This window comes from Podarcis raffonei, chromosome 12, assembly GCF_027172205.1.
Source record: "Podarcis raffonei isolate rPodRaf1 chromosome 12, rPodRaf1.pri, whole genome shotgun sequence".
Lineage (NCBI taxonomy): Eukaryota > Metazoa > Chordata > Lepidosauria > Squamata > Lacertidae > Podarcis > Podarcis raffonei.
The window spans coordinates 2985055-3000743 of NC_070613.1; the positions used below are offsets into that span (position 1 = coordinate 2985055).

General features: G+C 49.3%; 1 protein-coding gene across 1 annotated transcript in view; it reads right to left on the minus strand.

The window, feature by feature from the left end:
* Positions 1-6215: 6215 nt before the first annotated feature.
* LOC128423850 (unconventional myosin-Ig-like) overlaps positions 6216-15689 on the minus strand; it is an 83836-nt gene continuing 74362 nt past the window's right edge. The window contains exon 22 of the mRNA XM_053409387.1: positions 6216-6681. Within this exon, the coding sequence (XP_053265362.1) occupies positions 6525-6681 (157 nt within the window). The 3' untranslated portion in view covers positions 6216-6524. The remainder of the gene's footprint in view (positions 6682-15689) is intronic.

Consider the following 15689-nt stretch of genomic DNA (forward strand, 5'->3'; position numbering starts at 1 on the left):
AGCCTTAGAAGCCCTGCCAGGGATGTGTTGTGCCAAGGCTGGAGGACGAGGGGGAAGGAAGACGGAGAGATCGACGGCTGCTTTCCAACAATAGACTCCACAAGAACAGGTCCCTGTCAAGGATGCAATATTCACACGCATCAGGAGCGGGAGGTATTTTTTTCGCTGCTGATAAGTTAATATTTTCCCCGTCCAAGGTCAAGCATGTTTTGACGGGATGCGTCTCGCTGAGCGAATACAAGTGGGCTCTGGAGGACAATCGTGGGAATGATGGATGGCATCTGAGAATCTGGAGTCCAGAAGGCCCATCACGCCTCAAAATCATGCGCTCTGGAGCTATAAGCCCTCATCTCTCCACATCCCAGAAGCGTTTGGGTGGGCTGCGGTTACCTAGCAACAAGAGGAGAACTTCCACTGTATACCCAGAGATAAGGATGGAGGAGGAATTTTGTCTGCTCTAACGGTGTTATAGATTCCGAGGGGGGGAGACACCCCCTAAACTAGGGGTCAGCAAACTTTTTCAGCAGAGGGCCGGTCCACTGTCCCTCAGACCTTGTGGGGGACCGGACTATATTTTGGAAAAAAAATATGAATGAATTCCTATGTCCCACAAATAACCCAGAGATGCATTTTAAATAAAAGGACACATTCTACTCATGGAAAAAACACGCTGATTCCCGGACCGTCTGTGGACCGAATTTAGAAGGTGATTGGCCTGGATCCGGCTCCCGGGCCTTAGTTTGCCTAGGTAAAGGTAAAGGGACCCCTGACCATTAGGTCCAGTTGTGGACGACTCTGGGGTTGCGGCGCTCATTTCACTTTACTGGCCGAGGGAGCCGGCGTACAGCTTCCGGGTCATGTGGCCAGCAGGACTAAGCCGCTTCTGGCGAACCAGAGCAGCGCACGGAAACGCCGTTTACCTTCCCACTGGAGCGGTACCTATTTATCTACTTGCACTTTGACGTGCTTTCGAACTGCTAGGTGGGCAGGAGCAGGGACCGAGCAGCAGGAGCTCACCCTGTCACAGGGATTCGAACCGCCAACCTTTTTATCGACAAGCCCTAGGCCAGGGGTCTGCAACCCGTGGCTCCAGAGCCGCATGTGGCTCTTTTACACCTTTGCCGCGGCTCCTGGGCGGATACTAGCGAGGGGAGGAGGCACACTGTGCGCCCCGACACTCCCCACTGTGGCGGGCGCTGTACTGGCTGTGACGTCGCATGGGGGCGGTGCGTGCATTAGTCACGCACCGTCCCGACGTCACCTTCCCGCCCGCCCGCTACATTGTAAGGGGCATGTACGCTGGTCACTGCATTGAAAGGGGGCATGTACGCTGGTCACTGTTTTGAAGGGGAGTGAAGAACACACACACACAAAAAGGTAACTTGTTAATTTAACGTTTATTTCTATGAGGAGGAGTAATTCTGAGGGGTCAAACAAAGAAATAATTAAAAAAAGTGACAAAAAAGTTATATTTATTGCGGCTCCCAGTTTTTTTTCTTCGGAAACGGGTCCAAGTGGTTCTTTTTGTCGTAAAGGTTGCAGACCCCTGCCCTAGGCTCTGTGGGTAGGTAGTTTGCCTATCCCTGCCCCAAACCTTAGAAATTAATAACTGGTAGGATTTTGATTATTCAGGATGTGAAGGGAGAAATACAAGCAGCAGAGGAATTCCTGGGCTAGCATAGGCAAAAAGACAAGATAGGGCCGTTAAAAAATAATACAGGGCCACTGAGGGCCATTGGCAAAGCAAAATAATTGCCCTCCCCATTTGCCCTGTGGTGTGAACTGGGGGTTTGGAAGGTTGCTGGAGTTGCAGGGTGTGGTAAAGGTAAAGGGACCCCTGACCGTTATGTCCAGTTGCGGACGATTCTGGGGTTGCGCGCTCATCTCGTTTTACTGGCCAAGGGAGCCGGCGTTTGTCCAGAGACAGTTTTTCCGGATCATGTGGCCAGCATGACAAAGCCGCTTCTGGCGAACCAGAGAACCACATGGAAGCACCGTGTGGGTTAAACCACAGAGCCTAGGACTTGCCGATCAGAAGGTCGGTGGTTTGAATCCCCGCGATGGGGTGAGCTCCTGTTGCTCAATCCCTGCTCCTGCCAACCTAGCAGTTCGAAAGCACGTCAAAGTGCAAGTAGATAAATAGGTACCGCTCCGGCGGGAAGGTAAACAGCATTTCAGTGCGCTGCTCTAGTTTGCCAGAAGCGGCTTAGTTATGCTGGCCACATGACCCGGAAGCTGTACGCCAGCTCCCTCGGCCAATAAAGCGAGATCAGCGCCGCAAGCCCAGAGTCGGCCACGACTGGACCTAATGGTCAGGGGTCCCTTTACCTTTACTCTAAGTAGATCACATTTGGCTATAAACCCACTGGGCTCCATCTTAGTGGCTTAGGTGTGGGCTCCTGGGTTTCTTCCAGCCCACTTTCCTCGTTGCCGTTCACAGCCAGAGTGAGCGACCTCGATTGACTCATATCTGTGACGAGCTGAGCCACCGCATACCTTTCCGTCATCGGCTGACGCACTTGCTAAGTACATGTCATTTCTGACTGATGAGACCAGGTTGGTACGGAGGAGGGCGTTCTAGGGGTGGGGAATCAGCCGACAGGTGTGTCCAACCATCACAGCCAGAGATGCTTTGCGACAAAATAGCTCCTCTCCTACCCCACAGCAAGGCAAGAAAATTCACGTAGTCGTTAATGGCAATTTCCAGCTCTCGGTGATTCACTTTGCCTCGACTTCTTAGGAGCTCCAGTTCTATAACATTAAAAGCAACAACCCACAGTAACATTGCCGCCTGCTTCTCGCTCCTTCACTTCTGAACACAAGAGAGTAGAATCATAGACTTATAGAGTTTGAAGGGACCATGAGGATCATCTAGTCCAACCCTCTGCAATGCAGGAATCTTCTGCCCCAAACGGGGCTCAAATCCATGACTCTGAGATGAAGCGTCTCATGCTCACCTGACTCCGCACTGTGGAACTCCTTGCCAATGATATCAGGCAGTTCGCTGTACTGTTTTTGATGCACCCCCAAAACAGTTTGTTTACACATACCTCCCCAGACGTGTAAATCTGACACGTATTTTAATAGCAATTTTTATGCTTAAAGACCAGCTCCTTTTATTCATGTTTTTTTTTTGCTTGCTTCTACACCAACTATATAGGGACACAGGTGGCGCTGTGGGTTAAACCACAGAGCCTAGGACTTGCCAATCGGAAGGTTGGCGGTTCGAATCCCTGCAACAGGGTGAGCTTCCGTTGCTCGGTCCCTGCTCCTGCCAACCTAGCAGTTCGAAAGCACGTCAAAGTGCAAGTAGATAAATAGGTACCACTCTGGCAGGAAGGTAAATGGCATTTCCGTGCGCTGCTCTGGTTCGCCAGAAGCGGCTTAGTCATGCTGGCCACACGACCCGGAAGCTGTACACCAGCTCCCTCGGCCAGTAAAGCGAGATGAGCGCCACAACCCCAGAGTCGGCCATGACTAGACCTAATGGTCAGGGGTCCCTTTACCTTTACCTTTTACACCCCCAATAAGGGATGCGGGTGGTGCTGTGGGTTAAAACACAGAGCCTAGGACTTGCCAATCAGAAGGTCGGCGGTTCGAATCCCCGCGATGGGGTGAGCTCCCGTTGCTCGGTCCCTGCTCCTGCCCACCTAGCAGTTCGAAAGCACATCAAAGTGCGAGTAGATAAATAGGTACCACTCCGGCAGGAAGGTAAACGGCGTTTCCGTGCGCTGCTCTGGCTCGCCAGAAGCGGCTTAGTCATGCTGGCCACATGACCCGGAAGCTGTACGCCGGCTCCCTCGGCCAGTAAAGCGAGATGAGCGCTGCAACCACAGAGTTGGTCACGACTGGACCTAATGGTCAGGGGTCCCTTTACCTTTACACCCCCAATAATGCCCAATCAAGCCACACATTTTGTAAACAAACCGTTTATTACAAAGACAACTGGTTGCAGCTCTGTAGTTTTTATAAGAACATTTGCAACGTTTACTAGGAGACGCAACGGAGCAGCGGTTCCCAAACTTTTGGTGGCCTCTTGGTTCCACGATCTCGCCCGCAGCGCTGCCTTTCCTACGTCATTAAAATAGCACTAAGAATGATAACAATGCAGCAAAATGTAAAACAGTAACAATTAATTGCAAATTTGGTCAAGATCCAATTAGAACTGTTTAATTGGCTCAATAAAACTGACCAGGTTTTCAAAGTCTGACCGTCATCTGTACCCTTCCTGCCTCCCCGCTTGCCTCTTAGCGCCCCCCCCAGGTAATCCTGCCGTCCCCCCCCCCCCCGGGATGCTATCACCCACTTTGAGAACCACTGCAGCAGAGCAAGAGTTTGCTTTTGCCTCCAGAAGAAACCAACGCTGCAAAGCAGCTTTCCCCAAACTGGCCTCCCGCAGCACTTAATAATAATAATAATAATAATAATAATAATAATAATAATAATAATTTTTAATTTATACCCTGCCCATCTGGCTGGGCTTCCCTAGCCACTCTGGGCGGCTTCCAACAAAATATTAAAACACCATAATGCATCAAACATTAAAAGCTTCCCTAAACAGGGCTGCCTTCAGATGCCAGCTGAACTCGACGCTGCCTGTGTAGTGGAACCGAGCTGGGTTGAGATGCATCGTAACACTGACGCGTCCCCTTCCCACTTCTGTGGCCGGGCGCATGTGTGGTCAGCCAGGGCCTAAACAGGGCTGCCTTCAGATGTCTTTTAAAAGTCTGGTAGTTGTTGTTCTCTTTGACATCTGGTGGGAGGGTGTTCCACAGGGCGGGTGCCACCACCGAGAAGGCCCTCTGCCTGGTTGCCTGTAGCTTTGCTTCTCGCAGGGAGGGAATCGCCAGAAGGCCCTCGGAGCTGGACCTCAGCGTCAATGCCGAACAATGGGGGTGGAGACGCTCCTTCAGGTATACTGGACCGAAGGCTGAGCTATGCAGCCCCAGGGAACACAACTCGAGTAGTACATGTGAAAAGGATCTAGGAGTCTTGGTTGACCACAAACTTGACATGAGCCAACAGTGTGACGCGGCAGCTAAAAAAGCCAATGCAATTCTGGGCTGCATCAATAGGAGTATAGCATCTAGATCAAGGGAAGTAATAGTGCCACTGTATTCTGCTCTGGTCAGACCTCACCTGGAGTACTGTGTCCAGTTCTGGGCACCACAGTTCAAGAAGGACACTGACAAACTGGAACGTGTCCAGAGGAGGGCAACCAAAATGGTCAAAGGCCTGGAAACGATGCCTTATGAGGAACGGCTAAGGGAGCTGGGCATGTTTAGCCTGGAGAAGAGGAGGTTAAGGGGTGATATGATAGCCATGTTCAAATATATAAAAGGACGTCACATAGAGGAGGGAGAAAGGTTGTTTTCTGCTGCTCCAGAGAAGCGGACACGGAGCAATGGATCCAAACTACAAGAAAGAAGATTCCACCTAAACATTAGGAAGAACTTCCTGACAGTAAGAGCTGTTTGACAGTGGAATTTGCTGCCAAGGAGTGTGGTGGAGTCTCCTTCTTTGGAGGTCTTTAAGCAGAGGCTTGACAACCATATGTCAGGAGTGCTCTGATGGTGTTTCCTGCTTGGCAGGGGGTTGGACTCGATGGCCCTTGTGGTCTCTTCCAACTCTATGATTCTATGATTCTTTCTCGTAATCCACATCACACAGGTCTCCGCAGATTCCGGCTCATTCTCCCATGGCGTACTGAAGGGGAAAACAGGGTAGCGTGGCTTAAGGATTCTCCCTCCACCCCCCCCCCCCAGCAAGGAAGAATGATGTCACCATCGGGAGGAATGTCAGAGTAACTTTGGGACCTTCCTTACTCTGTCCCATGAATGCGGCGATAAGGAGCCTTTCAAGTTTCACCATGCAGATCAGCATAGAGAACGAAGGAAACGATAGGAAGTCCCATTATGTGTTTTTTGTTTTTTTAATCCATGTTAATAAACAGAGAAGAAAACAAGAGATAGTAGAAATATAAATTAAGTTTATTGTTGGTTGACAAATGGGGTATTACTTGTATGTGGTTGTTGCTTCATTTATAAGATTTAAAGAATATTTATACAGTGGTACCTCTGGTTACGTACTTAATTCGTTCTGGAGGTCTGTTCTTAACCTGAAACTGTTCTTAACCTGAAGCACCACTTTAGCTAATGGGGCCTCTGCTGCTGCCGCCCAATTTCTGTTCTCATCCTGAAGCAAAGTTCCTCAACCCGAGGTACTATTTCTGGGTTAGGGGAGTCTGTAACCTGAAGCGTATGTAACCCAAGGTACCACTATACTGTATTTGTTGCATAAGATTGTCAATAAAGTATTTAAAAAAAGAGAGAGAACGAAGGAATGAATCTAAGGCTAGGTACGTTTTTCCTTTTGTTTGATAGGGTTCCTACTCCACACTAGCAGTCCAAGCAGCAATGCTTTGCTGCATGATTCTAAAACACAGCTTCCTTGATGATCATTATTTTTACTCTCTGTTGAGGGGCTGTCAGGATGAAGTCCTGTCCTCCAAAATTGACCCGTGTTTATCTCCTTGGCCAGAGAAGCACGAAGCCATCACGGCTCTTGGTGAAGTCGGGCGTGGCCTGTTCTGCGCGTGTCTCCACGGAGACCAATCTTTTTCGTCCGTGGAGGCTGAGCTGAATGCAGTCCGAGACCTGAACCCGGAGATCCCTCTTAGTCCTGCAAACATGGGAAAGGAAGAGCAAAAATCTGAGCGACGAGGTGGCCCTTGATAGGAGCTCAAACTGCTTCCCGGAAAATATGAAAAGGTTAACTGTCTTTAAAACACAAATGTAAAAAGTGGCTAAGAAGTATAAAAATGCACTAAGTAAATTTTGGAAGTGTAAACATACTGAAGGCTCTTATTTTCCCCCCGTATGTCAGACATGGCCAAACTTGGCCCTCCAGATGTTTTGGGACTACAACTCCCATCATCCCTAGCTAAGAGGACCAGTGGTCAGGGATGATGGGAATTGTAGTCCCAAAACATCTGGAGGGCCAATTTTGCCCATGCCTGCATATGTGGCAGATATGTAAAAAGGCTTTGGGGAAAATGATACATGATGAATGGAAGAAAAGGTTCAAATTGGTTATTCCCCAAAGTTTTATCCTAGGGATAATAGGGAGGGAGGTTCAGAAAAGGATGGTTAAACTATTTAGGTTTGCAGCAGAAGAAGCCAGAATCCTGTATATGCAGAAAATAGAAAGAAGGAGAAATTCAGAGTAAGGAGGAGAGGAATGGCTTCGAAAGTTAATGGACTAAGCGAAATGGACAGCAAAAATAAGAGACAAAAGGGACGAATTGTTCATGGAAGAGTGGAGACCCTTTTTGGACTATTTGAAGAACTGTTATATTCAAATGAAAATGTGGGCAGGGTTCGAATTATGAGCAGAGGAATGAAAACAACGATAAGAGAAATAGAGCATAATTCTATTAAAGTATATCATATAAGGGGACGCGGGTGGCGCTGTGGGTTAAACCACAGAGCCTAGGACTTGCCGATCGGAAGGTCGGCGGTTCGAATCCCCGCGACGGGGTGAGCTCCCATTGCTCGGTCCCTGCTCCTGCCAACCTAGCAGTTCGAAAGCACGTCAAAGTGCAAGTAGATAAATAGGTACCACTCCGGCAGGAAGGTAAACGGCGTTTCTGTGCGCTGCTCTGGTTCGCCAGAAGCAGCTTAGTCCTGCTGGCCACAAGACCCGGAAGCTGTACACCGGCTCCCTCGGCCAGTAAAGCGAGATGAGCACCGCAACCCCAGAGTCGGCCAAAACTGGACCTAATAGTCAGGAGTCCCTTTACCCTTTACCTATTAACAGCGCCAGTTCTGGTACTGGCAATCTCAAGCTGGTTCCCCTCCAGGCTTTTTCTGACACCCAACTTCCACCAGCTCCTTCCAGCGTGGCCTTTTGCAGCTTCTGGCAAATTCCGAATCTTTCCAAGACTCGCTTTATTTCTGTAGTTGTAAGTTGCTTCAAACCGCTTCTTTAAAAAGCACTTTTATTGACTATTATCCTGCTAGCCCAAACCACGAGACGGATCCTGCCGCCGGAGTCTTAGATGGTACTTATGCCAAACTGTTTTCAGCGTTGCGTTTTAACGTAACCCACCTTAGGGTGAAGGGCACAACAACACACAAAACACAGGTGAAAAATGGTCCCAACCAGGAGAGCTTACGTTGTGCAGAGAAGATAGGAGTCGGGGTTACGGCGTTTGTGTGAATTGACAATGAAAAGAATGAATGGGGAAATTTGGAGTGTACGGAGGCCAAAGGTGCCAGCTCCCTGAGGCCCTGGGTGCCCGAGCACCCACAAAATTCCCCATGAAGGGGCCATGCACCCACAAATTTTGATGCCAAGGCCATGCACGCCGCATGGCACCCACAGCCCCGGGCACCCACGGCCACAGATGTGGTATCAAGTTGGCACTCCTGCATAGGGGAGCTGGTAGAATGAGGCCTAAAGTCAGGGCCATCTTTACCCGGGGGTGCAAGAGGTGCGAAGCACCCGGGCGCCGAATTCTGGTGGGTGCCAGGCGCCCGCCACTTAAGCCGCCTAAGCTCTTAACTATCTACCTGTTATGCAATAATAAATAATTTTGATCAAGCTAGAAAAACAAAATACCTAGGTATTACCGAAATGTATAACTACTGTTTCACTAAAGAACTTTCGACTTTGTGTGCTCATTTACCAAGGATGCGCCACGCCAGCACTTGTAATTCACAAAGGCGGCGCTTGACTCCACGACGGCGCCTGTCTTTCACGACGACGCCGTGCACGCGAAATTAACTCTTACATCAAAATATTATGTTACGTATTGTCTTTGTGTGTGTGTGTGTGTGTATATATATATATATGTGTATATATATATATGTGTGTGTGTGTGTGTGTGTGTGTGTGTAACCAGATTATCAATCAATATATCCATTTACATTCCCCCCCCCTTCTTTATCTGTCAGCTATACAGTGGTACCTCAGGTTACATACGCTTCAGGTTACAGACTCCGCTAACCCAGAAATAGTGCTTCAGGTTAAGAACTTTGCTTCAGGATGAGAACAGAAATTGTGCTCCGGCGGCGCGGCGGCGGCAGCAGGAGGCCCCATTAGCTAAAGTGGTGCTTCAGGTTACGAACAGTTTCAGGTTAAGAACGGACCTCCGGAACGAATTAAGTACTTAACCCGAGGTACCACTGTATTTTTCTAGGGTAGGGTAGGGGGCACTGGGATGAATTTATGGAACCTGTCCTGAAAAAAAAGTTTGGGAAACCCTGGTTTATATTAAGGAGGTCTGCACTGCAGGGTACTTGCTTTGAATGATATTAAATTATAGAATCATGGAGCTAGAAAGGACCACAACGATCATCTCCAAACCCCCTGCGATGCAGAAATCATTTGCCCAATGAAGGATTCAAACCCAGGACCTTGAGTCTCACACTCTGCCAACTGAGCCAGGTAAACAGGTCCTGATCTCCTACTGCCTGTTGCCCTGAACATGGGGATATTTGTTTCAGCATCTTTGCGGCACTGGTGGAGCTGGGACGTCCCAAGTTGATCTATGCCAACATGGGTAGACAACCTAAGGCCCGGGGGCGGATCCGGCCCAGTCGCCTTCTCAATCCGGCCCTCGGACAGCCCGGGAATCAGCATGTTTTCACATGAGTAGAATGTGTGCTTTTATTTAAAATGCATCTCTGGGTTATTTGTGGGGCCTGCCTGGTGTTTTCACATGAGTAGAATGTGTCCTTTTATTTAAAATGCATCTCTGGGTTATTTGTGGGGCCTGCCTGGTGTTTTCACATGAGTAGAATGTGTCCTTTTATTTAAAATGCATCTCTGGGTTATTTGTGGGGCCTGCCTGGTGTTTTCCCATGAGTAGAATGTGTGCTTTTATTTAAAATGCATCTCTGGGTTATTTGTGGGGCATAAGAATTAGCTGATTTCCCCCCTCAAAATATAGTCCGGCCCCCCACAAGGTCTGAGGGACAGTGGACCGGCCCCCTGCTGAAAAAGTTTGCTGACCCCTGGACTACTTGCTTAAGCCCAAGAAGGACCAGTCAGCAGATAGACTGTATTGCATAGTGGTTAGAGTCTCGGCCTAGGACCTGGGAGAAGACCAGGGTCCGAATCCACACTCAGCCATGAGGCTCACTGCCTCTCAGCCTAACCAACCTCACAGGGTTGTTGTGGGAATTAAATAGGGGTGGGATGTGTGTGAGAGAACCATTTTTTTCCACCTTGAGCTCCTTCGGAGAGAAAAGGTGTGATATAAATGTAATTTTAAAAATATATAAAAATCCCGAAACGCATCTCGTGGTGAAGAATCCGCTCCCCCACCCTCAGCAGACGGAGCAGATCATTTTAACCCACGTCTAAACCCGTCTCTTCCTGGCCAACCGTTGCCACGGCAACTGGGCACTCAGCGAGAACCATGGCAACCGGGTCCAAATGCTTCTTCCTGAAGTCCAAATATGGCAGCAGGATGTTGGAAGGCGAGGACCTGGAAGTGTCATCCCAAGGCAGGTTGATTATTATTATTATTTTAATTTTTTTAAGTACCAGGGTGGACCAACGGCCCTTAATGGTGAGGAACGAAATCGAAAGATGGAGGTGAATTGCCACTTGGTTCAAGATCGGGGAGAAAGAGGAAGCCCAGGGGGCAGCAACAGTCTGGAAGCAAATTCAGAAGCGCTGCAGGATAATAATAATAATAATAATAATAATAATAATAATAATTATTATTATTCTATTATTTGTACCCTGCCCACTTGCCCCAGCCACTCTGGGTGGCTTCCAACAAATAGAAGAGCATAATAAAACAATCCTAGTTGCAGCGACGCCTCGTCCCAGCCAGACCCCTGCAGTGATTATGCAACCGCCTTATAATTACACAACAATCGTAACTTAAGATGCATTGCAACGCTCAGCACAGATTCCCAGTAGTTCAGTTGGATCTGCTATTCTCTGTGCACGTCCACGGGCAAGCAATTTTGAGTGCTCCAATATCTTATTTTGGAGAGATGTAAGTTGTCCCATTGCACGTAGCAGAATTCGAACCCTGTTCCCTTGAAAACGGAAGCACCTGGTGCTTTCGGGATTCCTAAACACTTAGCTTTGGAGCATCCGGAATGACTTCTCAGCGTTTTCAGCTCACGCCTTCTTCCGAGGGGGCCCAGGAGCCTGTCCTCAGCGGCCAAATCGCCTCCTTGCACTCTGACTCCAAACCATAGCTGTCAAGCGTCCCTTATTTGGCGGGACAGTCCCTTATCCCAGTGCCATGTCCCGCTGCTGTCCCTTATTGATGATGTCCCTTAAATAAGCCACTGAAGGTAATGGGGCCCTTTGTGCTTTGTCAACAACAAATTGTTGCTTTTTTTGTGTTGAATATATGCTATATGGTAATTTATGGACCTAATAGGTATCTAAAGCCATTTGCATGCAACAAAATATGTATTTTATCAAAGTAATTGTTGATCCCTTATTTTGGCTGCTGATCCCTTATTTTCGAGGCTGCTGGTCCCTTATTTTCAAATCTGTAAATTGACAGCTATGCTCCACACCATGGCTGAAAAGCTCCCCTTCTGTGATGACTTGAGTGACTCTAGGGCAGGCACAGGCAAACTCGGCCCTCCAGCTGTTTTGGGACTACAACTCCCATCATCCCTGTCCACCGGTCCTGCTAGCTAGGGATGATGGGAGTTGTAGTCCCAAAACATCTAGAGGGCCGAGTTTGCCTATGCTTGCTCTAGGGCGCTGGAGAGAGGGACCCCGCTGCAGAAGGAATAAAATTACACCACTGGGGAGCAGAGACAGAAGTGTGGTCCAGGCTTTGTTGCACTATAGTGCAAGGCTGTCTCTCCCAGCTGGTGGGGTTTTTTTTGTGTGCATGTGTGAACATACTTTGCCATTTTTTCATGGACACAATAATTAGCAGTGGATTTATATTGGATCAATCCACACATCATCCCTTTGTCCTTTGATGCTTTCTTTAATGCAACCACTACTATGCTTCAGGGACACGGGTGGCGCTGTTGGTTAAACCACAGAGCCTAGGACTTGCCAATCAGGTGTTCGGTGGTTCAAATCCCCGCGATGGGGTGAGCTCCCGTTGCTCGGTCCCTGCTCCTGCCCACCTAGCAGTCCGAAAGCACGTCAAAGTGCAAGTAGATAAATAGGTACCACTCCAGTGGGAAGGTAAACGGCGTTTCCGTGCGCTGCTCTGGTTCGCCAGAAGCGGCTTAGTCATGCTGGCCACATGACCCAGAAGCTGTATGCCGGCTCCCTCGGCCAAGAAAGCGAGATGAGCGCCGCAACCCCAGAGTCGGCCACGACTGGACCTAATGGTCAGGGGTCCCTTTACCTTTAAGGTAGTCTCTATGGGAGTATATTGTATTTAATTATGGGGTATCAGAGTTTTTAGGGGGCTAACCAGGCTGGGATAGCTGGCTTGTTGGTTTTTGAATGTCTGATGTAGATTTTTTTCAATTTCGTTGTTCTGTATGGGACAATGACAATATCGTATCGTATCCCCTTCCCTCAGTTTTTTTCTTCTGCTTGATAATATACATTGCCATAAACCTTTGGGCTGGTGGGCTTGCTGAGTGCTGCAGAGAGCGCCCAAGCAGGGAAGTGTACAATAGAGCTCTGTAGGACGCCCCTTTTTTTCTGAGCAAGGGTTTTTGGGTGGGATCGGTGCTTTGATTCATTGAGCCTCCTCAAAGGGGGAGTTCCTTCGAGAGCCGCCTTCTCACCTTACAAAGCAAGTCACCCCTCTTTTCTCGAGGCACACGTCTCGCCATCTGGAAGGCGACCTCTGACAGCCCCCAGACTTGACCTGAGTCTTTAGAGACTGGGTAATCGATTCCCTCCACTCCGCCCTGCGGTGGGCGACGACATCTGTCTTTTGCAATCCTCCCCCTCTTGTGTTTTCAATGGGATGGGGAGCACAAGAGAGAGAGAGAGAGAGAGAGAGAGAGAGAGAGAGAGAGGGTCTCAGAGCATTAAGTGCTCAAGTATGTAGGTTCATGGATGGAGCCCAAAGCTGTTAAGAGAGGAAGGGGTTAATCTGGGCCAGCCTTCCAAAAGCTAAGGCTCTTTGAATGCCAACTCCCGCCAGCACAGGACACCTGTACATGCAAAGAGTTCCTTTCCCACACCACTGACTCATTGCAACCACAAAGTGCCCTCAGGAAGTTACATTATCCTCCGCCAGGGCCAGGGCCTTCTCAGTGGTGGTTCCGACCTGGTGGAATGCTCTGTCCCATGAGACCAGGGCCGTGTGGGATTTAACTTCCTTCTGCAACTGAACTTCAAGCAGGGATTTGAACCCTGGTTCAGATTTAGTGCAGTCATCACCTCCAAATCTAAATATGATTTCTATATAGCCCTTGTTGCTACCAGCCACTGACAGCCCACACATTTGTGGCTTAGGGCCCTTGTATTTACAGGACCGCCTTTCCTAGTATGCCCCACAAAGGACCTTAAGGTCCATGAATAACCATAGTTTAGAGGTCCTGGGCCCTAAGGAAGTCAGACTATCCTCCACCAGGGCCAGGGCCTTCTCAGTGGTGGCTCCGACCTGGTGGAATGCTCTGTCCTATGAGACCAGGGCCCTGCAGGATTTAACTTCCTTCTGCAGGGTCTGTAAGACAGAGCTATTCGGCCTGGCTTTCAATATGAACTTAGCCTGATCTTTTATTCCCCTTCTCCCCTTTTTATGAAGATTACCCGCTCTGGGATCCCACAGCTAATTCTCCCCTGGTCTCCTCGCTGGCCCAAGTAGGACTAATTCAGCCAGCTAGCCCTGGTGATCACCTAATGTTTATTGGATGGATTTTCCCCCTAAACTGGACCGAGGCTGTTTAGGGCTTTAAAGGTCAGCACCAACACTTTGAATTGTGCTCAGAAACGTACTGGGAGCCAATGTAGGTCTTTCAAGACCGGTGTTATGTGGTCCTGGTGGCCGCTCCCAGTCTCCATTCTAGCTGCCGCATTCTGGATTAGTTGCAGTTTCCGGGTCACCTTCAAAGCTAGCCCCACATAGAGCGCATTGCAGTAGTCCAAGCGGGAGATAACTAGAGCGTGCACCCCTCTGGCAAGGCAGTCAGCGGGCAGGTAGGGTCTCATCCTGCGTACCAGGTGGAGTTGGTAGACAGCTGCCCTGGACATAGAATTGACCTGCGCCTCCATGGACAGCTGTCAGTGCAAAATGACTCCCAGGCTGCACACCTGGTCCTTCAGGGGCACAGTTGCCCCATTCAGGACCAGGGAGTCCCCCACACCCGCCCGCCTCCTGTCCCCCAAAACAGTCCTTCTGTCTTGTCAGGATTCAACCTCAATCTGTTAGCCGCCATCCATCCTCCAACCGCCTCCAGACACTCACACAAGACCTTCACTGCCTTATGTTACTCCCTGTGTTTTCTCCTCCCTGTCCTAGGAAGCAGGCGTCCTGACAGAGGAACCCAGCAGATCAAGGATCCACAGGATCCGGGATGCTACTGGGAGCAAGCAGCCCCAGGCAGCTCACATGCCACCAGGGCGAACAAAGAGGCCCTTATGGCAATCCACTGCACTATTCATAGACCTGCGGCTTTGGATGGGAGAACGAAGCTGCCCTCTGCAGCTGCTGCAGAGATACAACACGGCTTCAAGACTCATCACCAAGTTTGCCCTGGAGATGTCATGGTTGGTAGCACCAGCAGCCTTGCAGATCTGAGCTTTCTCACCCGTGCTTAAAGCAGACGACCTCTTCCGCTCGTGATGGTTGCTGCAACATACCCTGCAACCATCCCGATTTTCCCAGGGCATCCTTGAATTACAGAAGGAGGTCCCAGCTTCCAAAAGCTTGGGGAGGAATATGAGTTGGCAGCCAGCGGTTGCTTGCGGTGGTGCAAGGATCTCGTGCAAGTCAGCTAGCTTGCCCGACTTTTGGCATCGTGGCCCCAGGCGAGACAGCTGGCGCTGAAAGACATGGGTCCTGATTTTCTTCAGTGGAATGTTGGAGAGGATGCTTTAATTATTTTATGTTATTTCGTTCATTAATAAACAGCATAAACCAAAGGTAAAAGTAAAGGTAAAGGGACCGCTGACCATTAGATCCAGTCGCGGACGACTCTGGGGTTGCGGCGCTCATCTCGCTTTATTGGCTGAGGGAGCCGGCATGCAGCTTCCGGGTCATGTGGCCAGCATGACTAAGCCGCTTCTGGCGAACCAGAGCAGCGCACGGAAACGCTGTTTACCTTCCCGCCGGAGCGGTACCTATTTATCTACTTGCACTTCGTGCTTTCGAACTGCTAGGTGGGCAGGAGCAGGGACCGAGCAATGGGAGCTCACCCCGTCGTGGGGATTCGAACCGCCGACCTTCTGATCGGCAAGTCCTAGGCTCTGTGGTTTAGACCACAGCACCACCTGCGTCCCTTTAAACCAAAGATAAAAAGTCATAAATAAATACAGTTGCAGCAGATTGGAAACAACTTAAGGTTGGGCATTTTCCTTGAGCTTTTTGTTCCAAAACATTGCCCCAAAATGCCCATTTTCCCATAAGCGCGTTAGGCTGGTTGATATGAATTATTTTGCAATAAGTTAGCTTAGTTGTAGTAACAATGGACCAAATTTTCTCAATCCATTCAGATATAGTGAGAGATATGCTTCCCCCCACCAATATCTCGATAGAAGTTAAAAGGTTGAAAACTATT